We start from the raw sequence: 17627 nt of genomic DNA on the forward strand, positions 1-17627 counted from the left end.
ACCAATCTGGCTCTCATTCTCACTAGTGGAAGTCAACCTGTTGGGGCATCCCCTTAGCTCCCTAGCCAGGCCTGTTCCCATCTACGGCTCTAGGGCATGCCAACAAAGATTGCAGTTCTATAGGGATGAGCCCACATCTCTCCCACAGATTCTGCTACCAGACCCGATTCTCTCATATACTAGTATTGTCATGGTCCATCCTAATACAACACCCCCCACCTCCTGTTCTGATTCTCACTGGTAGGCCCCAGCCTTAACTTTAGTATGTGCCAGTGAGTGGTGCTTTGTGATGGTTAATGCTAACTCTCCAGCTCATGTCTTCCATCTGTGCTTAAACTTCAGCTTGGCCATTAAAGGGCCTCTTGCCTCCCCCCGCACCCCACAAACATTTGGTCTCGGCCCCTCTCTCACATCCACGTACAGTGGCCTTATCCATGGAAGTCCCTCAGCAGTAATTCCTCGTGGCTTGAACCCACGTGTCATAAATCACCACCACCTGTGCTATCCCCTTTTCCCGTGAAAATCCAAACCCCCTAAATCCCCAGAATGCACCACAAGGTGGCCCAAAGGCTTCACCTAATGCCATTGGAGCCTGAACTACCAGGCCTTCACCACGGGAGCCACGTGGCCCAGTTGATGCACTTGTGGTGGTCAAAAAGCCTCCAGGCTGGGAAGAACTTGAAAGTCAGCCAAGTCTCCCTTCCCCCAAGGAGCCATTCCACTCGGCTGTTTGCAGCCTGTGGTGGTCACTGAAATTTGATTGTTCTAAACGCAAGGAGAGAACTCACTTATTTCCAATGTGCCATGTTTGCATCTCTTTCAAGCACTTGTCTTCACTTAGCAGGGAGTAAAATTAGTCACAAAATGAAGTAGTTTTCCTTTATTTCAACTATAGAGGCATACATTTAAAGAAATAAATTTTGAGGAGATGGACTCAACAGACACTTGAGAAGCCATGCCTTAAGTGCCAATATAAGTAAACATCATATAAAGCAATAAGAATAATACTGATTTACCTTTGAGTACACACAAAGTGAACTGTTCTGTTACAACATCAATACACCTGATTCTTCCTCATTAGATCTTTGGCTTTAGAATCCTGTGGCATTCTATATTCACGGAAATCATTTTTGTTGGTTAAGACATGTTCCACAAAGTTCATGTGTTGGACACAATGCTCAATATAATAGAGATGGCGTCTTTGAACTGTTATTAGGTCATGGGAGTTTTGCCTTCATTCATGTCATCACTGGGCAGAAGTGGATTTGTTATTACAGACTGGGTTCCCAATAAAATGGATTCTTTTCTTCATCCTGTTTCTCTGTTTTGAGATGAAGATATCTACCGCATGTCTGAATTACCAATGGATCGTGTCTTGAGTCTCACCTGTATGAGTTGGGTGAAATTCTAGGTTTTAGATTTTGAGTTGGTGCTGAAATAAGTGAAGACTTTGGGGTTATTCAGATGAGTGCAATTTGCATGGAAATACTAGCAAAACAGATTGACATACCCTGTCAGAAGCATTCATGGGTTACGCAAATCATAATGCCATCCAATGAAAGAAGATTGATATGTGAGAAGTTAAAAAAAGAATGTGAAACAAAGCACGTGGAGCTAACTTATGCTTCATTTGAGTTGCATGTCTTTTTATGCATTTAAAAATATCTCTGCAACCTTTTCAGCAGATTTATTTTATTCCTTTATGTGAAAAGGCAGAGTTACAGAGACTCACACACAGACGCACACAGAGGCACAAAGACATTTTCATTTACTGGCTCATTTCACAATGGCCAGGATTGGGTCAGGCCAAAGCAAGGACCCAAACTCCATCGCAGGCTCCCATGTGAGTGTATAGTCCCAAGCACTTGAGTTGTTTAATACTGCTTTCTCAGGCACATAAGCAGGAAGCTGGATCAGAAATGAGAAGCCGGGAAACAAACCCATACCTGCTATTGCAAGCAGTGGCACAATCGGCTGCATTATTATCCTGCCCTACTATCTCCCTGCATTCTCTTAGTTATTATTATTATTCTTGTTATTATTTTATTTTCTAGTTCTATAGGCTCTGGGATTTCCTGTTCCCCTCCCCAAGTCCCTTCCCTCCTATTGATCCCCCCACTAGTATTACAATGGTTAATTCTTCATGAGGAGTCATAAAGCCATCATTCCACTATTGAAGTGCTACCCCAGGACTGTAGGCATGGACAGTATCACAGAGTCCAGCATCCTACTGTCAGGCTATATTCAGCAGTTTCACTTGAAGTCCATCTTTGATCTGGATGCAGAGATGCAGACGGCATTATGTTTCCACATCTGGACATGTCAGTCTCCGCTACAGTTCTACTATGCATCTCCTTAAATACAGAGCCAGAAAACACAATCTACAACAGGGAGAAGAACAGAAAATTCACATCAACATGAAGTCAAACAACATGCTGCAGAATGACAAAGAAAATCAAAAACCTTCTTGAAGAAATTGTTGCTACCACATTACCCATGTGGCACCGAAGAAATAACAGCAAAAACAAGAATATCAATGCCCGTAAGATATATCAAGAACAGTATTGAAAGGGACATTTACAACATCAGGTGCTTAAAAAACAACCAAAATGTCTCATATGAATGATCTAGTAATGATTCACAGGGGCTTATTGAGAAAGACACAAATGAATAGGAAATGTGAAGAGGTAAAATTCATAGCAAAAGTAATTGGAATTGAAACAAAAAAAAGCATGCATTCTCGTTTAACCACCCAATGCTACCATCAGCAACTTTTATGGATTCAGCATTTAATCTGTGTCAGATACCATGTTGAGCCTATGGTTAATCTCATTTAATCCTAACAATAATCCTATGAAAACTTTAACATTAACACTCTTATCCTAGTAAGAAAATGGAAAGAGAAAAGGAGTAAAACAATATGTAATACTAATATGTGGAGGAGCCACCCTTGTTTGGGAGTCTGCTACTTAACCACTTGGTTCTTTATCACACCTAACTCTCCCCTCCTCATCCCTAAGAAGATTTGAAATTCACCTTTATAGTAGGCAGAAACTGATACCTTGGAGACTAGACACTCTTCTGTTTTAGGAAATCAACCTCAGAGGAGTTTCCACAACAGGTGTGACAAGAGTGGACAGATTGGCCAACCACTGGCTAATATAAAATAGACTGCAACAGGATCTTAACAGTCTGTTAATATTGCCTTGTGAGATTTGCACAAATCTTTCTCATTACCAAGATTAGAAATTGTTCTTGTACCTAAAGATTTAGCACAAATAGAAAGCCTGGCAAGACAGAGGTTTTTTTTTTTTTTTAATGATTTATTCATTTTTATTGGAAAGAGATACACAGAGAGGAGGAGGGACAGAGAGGAAGATCTTCCATCTGCTGATTCACTCCCCAAGTGGCCACATGACTGGAGCTGAGCTGAGCTGCAGCCAGGAGCCAGGAAATTCTTCCAGGCCTCCCACATGGATGCAGGATCCCAAGGCTTTAGACTGTCCTTGACTGATTTCCCAGGCCACAAGCAGGGAGCTGGAAGGGAAACGGGGCAGCTGGGACACAACACAGCACCCATATGGGATCCTGGTGCATGCAAGGCAAGGGTTTTAGCCACTGGGCTACAGCACTATCCAAGACAGATTTTTAATTGAAATGAGTGAGAACTTTCTAGCCAAGCTGTCTCTTCATGTTATTCTCTAACAATTAGCCAGAAGACCTCTAGATGGTGAATTTGCAAAATAATTATGAGCAAAAATGCCTTTTTAGGATCAAATAAAAGTTTGATTCTGTTTTAAAATTGAAAGGCATATTATGTCTTTTTTCTTTTTCAAGAATTAGTCGCCGTTAAAGAAAATGATGGGATGTAATAGTTGGTGGTTGAACGTTTCATATTGCCTGACAAAGTGACTCTTGCAGTACTATTAGTAACTACATAATAGCAATTAATCATACAAAATCAAGATGTGGTTATTACGGTTGATACGATAGAATCCTACATGCATTTTTTACAGAAAATGAAATTAAGTATGGAATAACCAATAGAACGTAGGAACTGCTGAAATGCAGACGTTAGAAACGAGCAAGAGGGGGCTTCGGGATATGGAAATGGCATGGTTCTAGAATGGTGCTTGCGTTTTCAACAGGAGATGGCTGTGTGGATGAGTGAGGACCGTTTCTACCTACAGGCAAGAGGGATGGTGACCATCAGTAGGGTGCTGAGCTTCGCATCCAAGAAGGTCCGTGGATATGTAAGTACCCGGATGCAAAAACGTCGCACATTTTGAGAACTGAATTCCTGTAGCGCTACTCACTCTGTCTTGGGTCTGGAGAGCAATAGATGCCGCCTGGTATGATTGCACTGATCGGTTGGTATGTTTAGAAAGGAGTCGATATCTTGCATGGTTTTGCATTGATCAGAGAAGAACTCAGGCATTTGATAAACATGCATTTTACTTCACAGAAATAATTGGAAGGAGCCAAGCTGAATATTTTATCTAACATCTTGATTTCTCTGTGTGTCAGAATCAGTGTGATTTGTAAATAGCCTTATTATCTTTCCCTTATCTTCCTTTTCACGCTCTTCTTTTTTTTTTTCTCGAAATTATTAGGTTATTTTTTAATTTTTAAAAAGGTTTACATGTAATTCTCAAGCAGTTTCATGTTAAAGCTGCTAGAGATAGAAGTCACATTTACCTTTATTCACTCATTTTTAAAGATTTAGCTATTTTTATTGGGGAGTTAGATCTACAGAGAGGAGGACAGACAGAGAGGAAGAACTTTCATCTGCTGATTCATTCCCCAAGTGGCCGCAACTACGGAGCAGAGCCGATCCAAAGCCAGGAGCCAGGAGCCTCTTCTGGGTCTTCCTTGTGGGTGCAGGGTTCCAAGGCATTGGGCCGTCTACCACTGCTTTCTCAAGCCACAGGCAGGGAGCTGGATGGGAAGCAGGGCAACCAGGACACGTATGGGATCCAGGGCGTGTGCAAGGTGAGGACTTTAGCTGCTAGGCTACTGTGCCAGGCCCTATGTCTGCCTTCATTACTGTGCCCACCAGGCAGTCCTTAGCCTTCTCAATGTGAGCTGCACCCTGCCTCCTATGTACACATCCATGAACACATGCATACATGGAGATACACTGCTTTATTACTTAGTGCTTCTTTGCATCCTATCCGCATGTAGTTCTGCTGCTTCTGCCCCTTGCTTTTCTCTGAGCAATAATATCCTAACGTTTTCATGTCAATATACGCAGATTTATTTTTTGAAACATTGGTTTTACTAAGTTGAAACAGAGAAAATCTTGCATCCACTGATTCACTATCCAAATGTTAGGAACAGCCAAAGACCAGACCAAAGCCAGGAGCCAAGAACTCCTGCTGGACCTCCCACATGAGCAGTCAGGGGCCCACACACTTGACTCCATCACCCTGCTTTCCCAAACATATGAGCAGGGAGTTGGGTTGAAAGTGGAGCAGCCATGACTGAAGTCATTTCCCGAATGGGATTCGGGTTTTTGAGGATGCAGCTTAACCATTGGGGGCCACAGCATCAGCCCTTCTCAGGGAGTTTTTAAATATACTCTTCCAATTGCCTGATTGTTTGAGTCATTGGAGAAGCGGTCAAGTTTCAAGGAGGCTGGAGATATGAAATATCTTCATGTCACCATTATTTTTTTTTACTATTTTTACAGCCAGATCTCAGATACATCCAAACAATTCCAGATAAAATCTATCACATATCTGAAGATGCACTGTTTTGTTTGAAATCTGTTTCTGTGGTCCTCCATTTCAGTGCTCCAAAGAAGAGCTAAGTATCATGTTTAACATGACTGAATTGCTCATCTGCGAAGGCCTGCACTCCCTACTTCTAAAGTGATTTGAGCTCTCCATACAAAGGTACAGGTGGTGGGCCTGGCGGCATGGCCTAGCGGCTAAGGTCCTCGCCTTGAAAGTCCCGGGATCCCATATGGGCACCGGTTCTAATCCCGGCAGCTCCACTTCCCATCCAGCTCCCTGCTTGTGGCCTGGGAAAGCAGTTGAGGACGGCCCAAATGCATTGGGACACTGCACCCGCATGGGAGACCGGGAAGAGGTTCCAGGTTCCTGGCTTCGGATTGGCGCGCGTCGGCCCGTTGCGGCTCACTTGGGGAGTGAATCAGGGGACGGAAGATGTTCCTCTCTGTCTCTCCTCCTCTGTGTATATCTGGCTGTAATAAAATGAATAAATCTTTAAAAACAAAACAAAACAAAACAAAAAAACCAAAGGTACAGGTGGTTCAGCAAAGAAAAATCATCAAGTGAGGTTTGAGATAAATATTAATTCACCACTCAAGCCTATGCTCTGTACGGTCCCCTATGAATGTGATGTCACCAAGCATCTGAAGACAATGTTGTGCTAGTCACATGTGGTTCTTTGTGTTTGAATACCTAGTCTAGTGAGTTGCACTAGAGGAGCACATAACGACGGTTTGTCATGCTGTCTTTTGCAACTCTGTGGCTTTCTCATCTTCCTGAGGAAGATTTGACCTGCAGAGTGACAGAAAGGGAAAGAGAGGTCATGCATCCTCTGGGTCGTTCCCCAAACTCTCATTACATTCAGGGACAGACCAGGTCAATGATCTAGGAAATAATCTAGATCTCCCACGTGAATGGCAGCATCTCGAGCCACAGAACCGTCGTCCATTGTCTTCCCAAAAGCATTGGAAGGAAGCTCTAGCAGAAGCACAGAATAGCTGGGTTTCAGCTGAGATGCCGGGAACACAAATATTCCACATGTCTATTCCCTGCTTCCACCTCTGCATTGCTATTGCAAAGCTCATTCTCCCTTGAGCATGACCCACCCTTTAAACATGAAGTCATGACTATTTAAATCTGCAAAGATAGCACAAACTTCAGACAACTTCTTGGCTGAAGTTTTCTAGCTCTAACTGGAATAATTTTGGGGGAAACCAAGCGATTTAATCTCTGTTCCGCAATGCTCAATAATTGCTGCCAGGGGGCAGCATCACAACATTTTTCGGAACACTAACAGCTAGGCTCATGATCATGGAAACAAAATTACTCTGTGGCAGTTAGCTTCCTCTTACAAATAATGTTGCTCAATTAAAAGTTGAGGTTCCGTCAGGCCTGCTCTGTGTGTCTCTATACAATACACTGTTTGAAAGCTCAGTTGTTATTTGTCCAAAAATATATTTGAGCACCTATGCTGTCCTCTGATGCTGTTCATACACTTTGTAGTATTTTTCCTCCATGAATCCCTTTTCCAAGACTTTAGCTGTTACCACAATCCTGACTACCATTATTATTTTGTTGGCAATACTTTCTTAAAGTGACCATTCTCTTCAAATGATCCATGGAACCATCAGATTAGAGAAACACCAACACTCAATATTGTTCCGTCAGTGCCTCAGGCATCTCTCTCTCTCTCTCTCTCTCTCTCTCTCTCTCTCTCTCTCTCACTCCCACTCTCTGCTTGCTGCCTCCAGTGCTTGTGCAAACACACAAACACATACGCGCACACACGAGAACACGAGAAGCAGACATGACAAGGCACAGGAGAAGGAAAATGAAAAGAAGCCAGCCTTCGGATTCCACTGCATGGCGTACCAGCAACCCAAACTTAACCACCAACCTCCGCTCCATCCATCAAAGGAACTATCTAATAAAAATTTTAAAAAAATAGTCGCTTATTTCAAAGATAAAAACAGTCAGGAAGCCATGCTATTCATTGATCAAACCTATATTTTAGTAAAGTCTTCTTTTGGTTAAAAAATGGGAAATTCATACATTTTGTTTTTACCCGTCCTGTGTGTCAAAGTAGTTGAGCAGGTGTGTGTGTGCGTGTGTGTGGTGTGTATGTATGTTGTAATGTTGGCTTTGACAGTAATAGAGAATTCTGTGCATTTTCTTACAAATGAATTTCCCTGGGAGGGGTCACAGCAATGCCAAGAGGAGAAACATGACACTTCCACAATGACAGGGCCGTTTGAAATGTCCAGCGGGCAAAGAAACAAGCATTGAAAGATTCTGGAAACTGACAGCCAGCCCTGTCAACAAATCGCTGCTTGTTGAACACCACAGAACTTATTTGACTCATTACAGTTCCCAAGGAACGTTCTTATCACCAATGTCACCCTTTGCTCTCACCGAGTGTTACCAGGTGGCCTTTGTGATCTTTGATGCGCAGATGAGGAAACTGACCAGCAGAGCAAGGATTTAGACAGATTTTGAAACCCTGAGCTTGTCCTTCAGTTCCGGCCTTACCCAGGAAAGCATCAAATGGGGATGTTTAATGTTGACTCTGCATCCTCAGTCTCCCTGTGTTTCTCCATTAGACAAGTGTTGATGCCCCCTGTCTGGGTGTCCTGGCCGCAGAGCTATCTCTTCTGTGTTCTCACGATGATCCTTCGATCACGCACCAAGCGTCCTTGGGATTGTATCACCTCCTCTGCATTGCCAAGTGTCAGAGCGGTAGGAACGGTTCCCTTCTTCCCTTGGGTCACTAAGGATCTGCTCTTAATGATTCTGCATGGCAGTCCCAGGAGGGTACTGTGTGTAAACAACTTACTCCTTCCCCAAGATCCACACTCCACTTTCTGCAATGTGGCTTTTAAAAACTGTTTTTAGCATTGCCAATATTCTAGAAATGATATAGTTGATACTTCAAGATCTATTATGTCCTGTGCTTCAATTGCCATTGGGTGTGAATGGTGGGGAGGAGAAAGATGGAGACAGGGAGTCGTGGAGCAGGCCTTTGGCTGAGTGGCTATGTTTCCTGGATTCAGTTCCTGGCTCCAGCTCTTGATTTCGGATGTTTGTTCATGTGGATGCTGGGAGGTGGCAATGCTGGTTTGGCTGCTGTGGATCAGGCCACCTGTGGGGACCCGGGTTTATTTCCACTCCTTGTTGTGGCCCCTGCAGCACGGTGGGCATTTGGGGAAGGTGGCAGGAGACAGGAATGCCTGACGCTCACTTGTTCTCTGGATCTCTTTCTCTCCCTCCTTTCCCTTCTCAAACACATTTCAATTTTTTCTTTAGAAAGTGATACATTTTCCTCTCAACTGAGGCAATCCAGAAGCTTCTTGCTTCAATGGTGAAGAAAAATCAGCTAAAATAAAATAAGACTAAAATAAATGTGCTATGAATTACACAGCAAAACCTGAAATGAACATCCAAAGGTTGCAGATAAATTTCTAAGCAACTTACTTGTTTGAGAGCAAAACCTAAAAAATACTTGTGATGTCACTGTGCTTCTGTCCAGGGTATAATATCTGAAGATAGATTTACTTTCCTATAAAGAACAACTTTATAGCACACACACACACACACACCCTTAATTGCTGAAGCACAAAATCCATACTAAGTTTTTAGGCTCTAGCACAGGCAGAGGTAACCCATGTTCAAGAGCCAGAGTTGGGAGGTCATGATGGTTTGCTTTGGCAAGCAGAGCAACAGATAAATGCAGACTCAACAGAGGACCCATGACAGTCCTTTGGATACTGATGAGAACCAGTGAGGAGGGAACTGCCCGGGGAGGCAGTGGAGAGCACCTCAAGTTACTAGAGGAATCCAGCGAGTTTATGAATGTAGTCACAGTACTGTGCCCATAAGCCAACATTTAAAACCTCAGGTCATGGGGTGGAGCACCCAGAGCGAGTCTGATTGAGTAGGGTGAGGGAATTATCTTTAGGGAAAAACTGTAGCATCACTGAACGAGGCTTACAAACAAAATTTAAAATCGTAAAGATACTACTGCATGCTCTAATTGTTCACAAAATCGAAGTTCATTACTCTTAGAAATACGAAAAGCTCAGCCCTCGATAACTTAAAATTAACACCATCTGACATCCAATGGAAAAACCATCTGCTATGCAAATACACAAATATGCATATTTAATTTTAGATTATATACAATTCAGAATGAGAATAAAGATCAATCAAAACTAACTCAGAAACTCCACAGATGACATAGTTAGCAGAGGGACATTAAAATAATGCTATTTCATTTACAAAGTGTGTAAAAAAGAGGAACTTGATCCGTAGAGTCAAAGAAAAGCTCTGAAAAGACTCAATGAACCTCTGGAGAGAAATCTCATCCCTAAGAATTCACTCGTGGGGATTGAAAGCATTTAAATATTGCAGAAGAAAATGGTCCCTGGCCAGGCAATCACAGTGCTACTAAGTACCAAAAGTGAAAAAAAAAAGGCAAACAAATCAGAGATGGGAAAGACTATACAAGGAGAACAGGCGTCGATGAGCTGCAGGACAGCCTCCTTCAGCCTAGCACGCTTCTGGTTTGGAGGAAGGCAAGGCAGAAAAAAAAATACGATGTCTAAAATTTTTAAAAACCACAGAAAAAGAAAACACAGTACAGCATATCATACTTAAATTGCATCTGAACATTTTTTTTAAAGGAGAAACTTCTAAAAGGAGCCAGAAGGGATATTTTTCATCTTAAACTATGCAAAGAATAAAGTAACAACATAAAATGAAGTGAAGAAAGAGAAAGGCTGTCATTCTGAAATCCCTTCAGCAGCAAAAATATGCTTAAAAACAAAAATATGCTTAAAAACAAAGAGAAATGGCTTTTTTGAGATACATCACCACCAGATCAACAGTTAGAAATGTATAAATATGTGTGCACATACATATACAAAGAAAGTGAGAACAGATGAAAACTTGAATGTACATAAAGGAGTGATATCAACTATACATTTAAATTTTGAATTCCTCCTTATTTGAATCTCTTTAAATTATAATTAGTGGTTTAAAGCAAAAACGGCAATGCAAAAGCAAAATATATACATAACAGCACAGATAGTTGAAGAAGGAAACATTATTCTATGCATAACAGTAATGAACTGTCATAAGAAAATAAAATGTGATATTTCAAAGAGTTAGAGCCATAAAGCCAGCTCTCATATAAAACAGCAGAGTTGTATGTGGTAAGTCAAGATGGAGATAAAATGGAATCAGAAAAAGCTACAATGCAAAAGAAGTAAAACGAGAGTAACAGTGGAAAGGAGTAAGAGATGAGAACATAGAAAACAAATTATCAAGGGAAGACTTAAATTGGGAATATTATAAACGCTTCAAATGAACAAAGACTGACTGCTATATTGAATAAAAAACAGACTTAGGGGTCTGACACAACAGGCTCTTTCTCCGTATCTGGTGCCAGCATTCCACATAGACATTGGTTCTTGTCCTGGCTGCTCTAATTCTGATCCAGCCCCCTGCTGATAGCCTGGGGAAGCTGCAAAGGAAGGACCAAAGCCTTGGGACCCTGTACCCATGTGGGAGACCCAGAAGAGGTTCCTGACTCCTGGTTTTGAATGGTCCATCTCTGGTCACTGTGACAATCTGGGACTGAACTAGCAAATGGGAGATTCTCTCCATGTAACCATCACTTTCAAGTAAAATAAGTAAATCTTTTTTTTTTTTTAGATTTATTCATTTTTATTGGAAAGCCAGATATACAGAGAGTAGGAGAGACAGAGAGGAAGATCTTCCATCCGATGATTCACTCCCCAAGTGAGCCGCAACGGGCCGATGCGCGCCGATCTGAAGCCGGGAACCAGGAACCTCTTCCGGGTCTCCCACGCGGGTGCAGGGTCCCAAGGCTTTGGGCCGTCCTCGACTGCTTTCCCAGGCCACAAGCAGGGAGCTGGATGGGAAGTGGAGCTGCCGGGATTAGAACCGGCACCCATATGAGATCCCGGTGCGTTCAAGGCGAGGACTTTAGCCGCTAGGCCATGCCGCCGGGCTCAAAATAAGTAAATCTTTTTTTAAAAAACAAATAACTATATGCTTTCTGTAAAAAAAATAATTTTAAGCATAAAGGCTATCATATGCTAAGAGTAATGATTTATTTAAAAAATGAGTGATTGTATATAAAGCAGTTGTATCTTGTAAAAAAAAAAAGTTTCCAAGTCAGAGAAAATGAAATAAATATGTGGTTAATCAATCAAGAAGACAATGGTCAGCAATTAGGTTCCTAAACACAAAAGTTGCAATCAGAAATGAAAATGCAATAGAAAGTAACAGAACTACCAGCAGAAACAAAAAGATTCAAAATTGCAGTCTGAGAATTCAAACCACAATTACACAGAAAATCAAGAAGGATACGCACTCCCAATGAACAGGAAACACTTATCTAATGCCAGAAAGATGAGCATTTTCTTCAATCCTTTTGTTAAATAGAATATTACCTAAAGTCATTTTCTTTTTTTTAAGATTTATTTATTTTTGTTGCAAAGTCATATATATGGAGAGGAGGAGAAACAGAGAGGAAGATCTTCCCCAGTGGTGGGAGCTGCACAGATCTGAAGTCAGGAGCTAGGAGCTTCTGCTGGGTTTCTCTTGTGGTTGCAGGGTCCTAAGGTTTTGGACCACCTGGACTATTTTCCCAGGCCACAAGCGGGGAGCTGGATGGGAAGCAGGGCCACCAGGACTAGAACTGGTGCCCATATGGGGTCCTGGCATGTTCAAGGCGAGGACTTCAGCCGCTAGGTTACCGCATCTGGCCCCCTAAAATCATTTTCTCAGAAATGAAGTACATCGCAGGAAGTGAAATATATTCTGTAACCAAAATTGAGTTAAGTTAAAATACAAAACCAGAAAGTAGCTGCAAAACCATAAATGTTTGGGAACTGAATAGCATATACTTGTAAATACCCATATTTAAAGATAAAAATACGGAATGTAAATAACAGAATGAAAATGAAAATGCCACGTTAGAATAGTCATAGGATGCGGTGGAAGGAGACTGCAAAACATCCTACGCATGGTAAATGCCTACTTACGCTCGAGAACATTTTTCCAACCAATGATCTCTTATTTCACCTGAAGAAACTACACCAAAAAAAAAGCAAATTAAACCACATCAAACAGAAGAAGTGGAATGATGCAAATCAGAATATAATCCAAATTAATAGAAAATAAGAGAAAAGCAGTGAGGCCCAAAATAGTCTCAGGAATCTACTTCTGGGGATAAGACAAAACACAAACCACCAAGTTTAGGAATAAAACGTGACATCATTAGACACTATGAGTATTAAAAAATAGTAAATTGTAAGTAACTTTGGTTCAAGATTTTGGCAACTTCAATAAAATGAATTTTTTGAAAGATAGAAATTATGAACGCTTACTCATGAAGCAACTGGTAACTTGAATACCGTATGATAAGAATTCTTCAGAAAGAGCATGCAAAATGTGTATCACAGAAGTAACTCATATAGATGTAAATTTTTTCCACCATAACAAATTTATCTTTTAATTCCAATTTCCACTACCTTTTTCTTGCAATAGTCTCATGTCTACCAAAACAATTAAATTTGTATTTTAGTATCTTGTAAGTAAAACTCGAGATCCACAAAGAAAGCTCCATGTTTAAATGGCTTACCAAATATTTAAGGAAGAAATTAACAATAGTACCATACAAATTCTTTTCGAATTGTGAGGATGAGAGAATATCTCATTCCATGTAAAGGAATCACACAAGGTACATCAAATTCCTCTACTAGCCAGTGAATGCCTCTCAAGAATACAGGTGCAAAAAAAAGTTACCAAGTTTAGTAAACCAAATATAACCAAACAGAAGAAAAGCATTGGGCTGGCACAGGCTAATCCTCTGCCCGCAGTGCTGGCATCTCTTTTCGTGCTGATTTGTGTCCTGGCTGCCCCACTTCTGATCAGGCTCTCTGTTTATAGACTGGAAAGCAGTAGTAGATGGTCCAAGTTCCTGGGTCCCTGCGTTCACCCACTTGGGAGACCATAGAACAAGCTCCTGGTTCCTGATGCCTGGCTTCAGATCAACTCAGCATTGGCCTTTGTGGCCATTTCGGGAGTGAACCAGCATATGGAAGATTTTTCTCTCTCTCTGTATTAATTAATAATTAATAATTAATAATCTCTGCACAAACATTCAAAGAAGTAGAATTGTATTATCAGTTGAAGAGATAAAGAAAAGACCTTTCATAAAACCTAACATGTTGGGCCCGGCGGCGTGGCCTAGCGGCTAAAGTCCTCGCCTTGAAAGCCCCGGGATCCCATATGGGCGCTGGTTCTAATCCCGGCAGCTCCACTTCCCATCCAGCTCCCTGTTTGTGGCCTGGGAAAGCAGTCGAGGACGGCCCAATGCATTGGGACCCTGCACCTGCGTGGGAGACCCGGAAGAGGTTCCTGGTTCCCGGCTTTGGATCGGCGCGCACCGGCCTGTTGCGGCTCACTTGGGGAGTGAATCATCGGATGGAAGATCTTCCTCTCTGTCTCTCCTCCTAAAAAACCTAACATGTGTTTGATCAAGATTTGGCAACCCAGGCGTGGAAGAGAACTTCCTTCTTCTGGTAAAATACATGGTGAAACACCTAAAGCTATGTCATACTTAATCATGAAATATTAAATGATTTCTCAAAAATACCAACATCAAGACATTACTTCTGCTCAACATAGAACAAAACAGAACAGAATAGGTTATAGAATGTCCAAAAACAGTTTCTTACATATGAAGCTTGCTGATTTTTGACAAAGTTGAAAAGAGAAGAAATAAGTTCATGATAAATAATGTGGAAAGACTGAACACTGTATTCAGAAAACAACATGGATCCATCATTGAAACCTTGGAATAAGAATTGAAAATAGTAAAATAGAGTTAAATTAAAACCAGAAAATACAAAACTAGGAAAAAATATTTTAGACCTTGGGTTAGGCAAAGATTTCCTAGGTACAACACCAAAAACACAATATGTAAATGAAAAACAAATTTAAACTAAACACTTCTGCATTTTAAAAGATAACATTAAGCCGTAAGCCCTGGAAAGAGATAACAGATTTTCAGATTAAACATGAATAAAGAGTCATATCCAGAACCTATAAAAAATACTGCAAATTCAATATTAAATGACAACCAAGGTGAAAAGTAACAACAGCTTTGAATATTTTGTCATTGCTGTAAAAAAGTTAAACTTTCCCCAGATTTTTAGACAATTTTCTACCTCTACCAACAATGTGTAAATGTTTGATTTCAAATTGTTATGTATGCTTAACAACACCTGGAAAGGTTAGCTATTTTAATTGTGGATATTCTGATGAATGCATATAGGTATCTTACAGTATTAACATTGTTTAATGACTGTGTATAGAATATAATTCTTTGCCATCTGCATCTCTTTGCTGAAATGATTAATTAAATGTGTTATCTTAACTTGTGAAGCATTCAATCCACAGTTTGGTATTTACCAAAAAAAAAAAAAAAAAAAAAAAAGAAAGGAAATGCTCAAACAGTACTGCACAGTACTCATAACACCTTTGTAATAGCTACTGGAAACAACCTGAATGTTCACCAACAGGCGAATGAAGCAAGACATTGCGGTGTGTCCATACAGTAAAGACTTACCGTCACTAAATGCAATGCCCTGTTGCTTTCAGAGAGCAACATCAGTGATTCACAAGCATTGCTGAGCGAAAGAAGCCAAGCAAAGAGCAGACACAGGGTGACTCCACTTCAGTAAAGTTGGGCAATACAAACTGAAAACATGTGAGTGGTTGCTATGGAATCAGGACATAGGTACAGGAAGCAAGTGCGGAGAAATATTTGGGAGCAATGGATACACTCACCTTCCAAGCAGTGATGTTTTCATAGGTACATAGGAGCACCTGCAAAACGTTTTTGGAGTGGCTAGTGCTATGGCTTACACGCTCATCCTCTACCTTCAAGCACTGGTATCCAAGTATAAGTGCCAGTTCATGTCCTGGCTGCTGCACTTCCTTTCCAGCTTTCAATGGCCTGGGATATCAGTAGAGGATGGCCCAAAGCCTTGTGACCACGTACCCACATGGGAGAACCAGAGGAAGCTCCTGGTTCCTGGCTTTGAATCCGCTCACCACCAGCCATTGCAGCCATTTGAGGAGTGAACCCATGGGTGGAGGGGCTTTCTGTTGCTCCTCTATCAAATCTGCCTTTCCAATTAAAAAAAATTATGGAAAGTAGAATTAAAATATACGTTTATTTTTGATGCAAAAAGTTTTGAAATACAGCCTGTGAGCACCATAAATTGTCAATGACCCTTTGTACATTTACAAAAATTATCAACAGATAATGCATTTAAACATAGTGTATGCCAATTTTATCTACATAAAACTACTGAAACCAAATAAAGTCCTTTAAAATCTGCCTTGTGAGGGAAGGAGGTCGAAGGCATTTAATCTGGAAGCTACCATGCCTGCATCCCAGGTTGGAGCACCTGGGGTTGAATCCCAGCTCCAACTGTTGATTTCAGTTTCTCGCTGGTTCAGACCCTGGAGGGCAGCAAATGACAGCTCACTCACACAGCAGTCCTGGATTGCATTGTTTGTTCCCAGCTTTGACACTGCTCATCAGTTCTCGCCACTACAGGCATTTGAAGAACCTCTGTCTCCCTGCCACATGTTCAATATTTTAAAAGCCTCTCTTAAAAAATACACTTCCTCTGGAATTAAATATTTCTGCAGCTGAAGTCTCGACTGAGAGGTTCTAGTTCCATTGTCATATTACTATTCACCTCTTTTCAAATATCTTTATCTGCTCTTCCACCAATGGACCCATCAGCTTCATAATTGTTTTTCCAACGCACGGGACACTGCATTTGATAGCCTGAATGAATTTGATAGCTTTAGTTTACTAAAATCATTAGTGCCCTTTATTCACTTGTCACAAAACTTTTCATCAAATTTTTATCAATTTGGGATCAACACGAGCAAAGTATTTTATATGACTAAGTTATGAACGGAGACATATTCAGAGGTTAAAATTCAGAGAATTTTAGGTCATCAGAATTAGATAAGAAAATATTAGTGTCATAAAAGAAGTTATTGATCAAATAAAAACATTAAACTCGTTTCCTTGCTGCAGTGGAAATAGAAAAAAATAAGACAGCCAAACTTGCTGACTGTGGAAGCGGTTGCCACCTGTCCCCTCCGTCGGAGGTAGATTTTCTACCCAAGAGCTTGCAACAAAACAGAAATAAAATTGCTCAGGTATCTTAGATATTCCTTACTATATATTCTCTGTTTTGTGTTTGTTGTTACCCCTAGTGGCACCTTATTTTTGCAAAGTTTGTATTTTTAATACATTTCCATTTTTAAAAATCCAGTCAAAGGTAAATTGTACCTCGTGTGGCTAAATTTCATCTCTGTTGAAAGAATCATCTCCAGTATTCTAAGCAGCTTCATTTAACTCGTTAAATGCAACGGAGATGTATGTTTCCTAGTTATGTTCCTTTTTTGTTTGACTAAAAAATAGTTTATAAAAATGGGTAATTACTGATTAATTAGCAAAATAATCAGTTATCGATGAACACTTTTCAATATTATCATAATTTACTCCAGGACTGGGTTAATGACACTTTGTCTTAGACTTTGGTTAAAAGAACAATTAAAAAGAAATGTTTCCATGATAAATTCAATGCTAAGGAAACAGATTTCACCCTACCGAGCCCTTGGAAAAAACACGAGGCTCTATATTCTCCACTGCGTCCTTCAAGGTAAGTAGGTTTATCCCCGGGCAGGAGAAACCACCTAGCAGGGGACCTGGTGGGGCAGCACAGCAGGTGAAGCTCCTGTTACCCATGTTAGGCCAAGAGTTCATGG

At 40.9% G+C, this 17627-nt stretch overlaps 1 protein-coding gene across 6 annotated transcripts in view; it reads left to right on the forward strand.

Annotated features, from left to right (window-relative positions):
* MROH9 (maestro heat like repeat family member 9) overlaps positions 1-17627 on the forward strand; it is an 87661-nt gene that overhangs the window by 35113 nt on the left and 34921 nt on the right. For 4 of the 6 annotated variants that reach the window (XM_058660961.1, XM_058660967.1, XM_058660963.1 and 1 more), the window contains 3 exons: positions 4149-4253; positions 8336-8471; positions 16891-17015. In XM_058660961.1, coding sequence (XP_058516944.1) covers positions 4149-4253; positions 8336-8471; positions 16891-17015 — 366 coding nt within the window. The remainder of the gene's footprint in view (positions 1-4148; positions 4254-8335; positions 8472-16890; positions 17016-17627) is intronic. The other 2 variants (XM_058660964.1, XM_058660966.1) reach the window with 2 other exon arrangements.

Source organism: Ochotona princeps, chromosome 2 (genome assembly GCF_030435755.1).
Source record: "Ochotona princeps isolate mOchPri1 chromosome 2, mOchPri1.hap1, whole genome shotgun sequence".
In the NCBI taxonomy this organism is placed as follows: Eukaryota; Metazoa; Chordata; class Mammalia; order Lagomorpha; family Ochotonidae; genus Ochotona; species Ochotona princeps.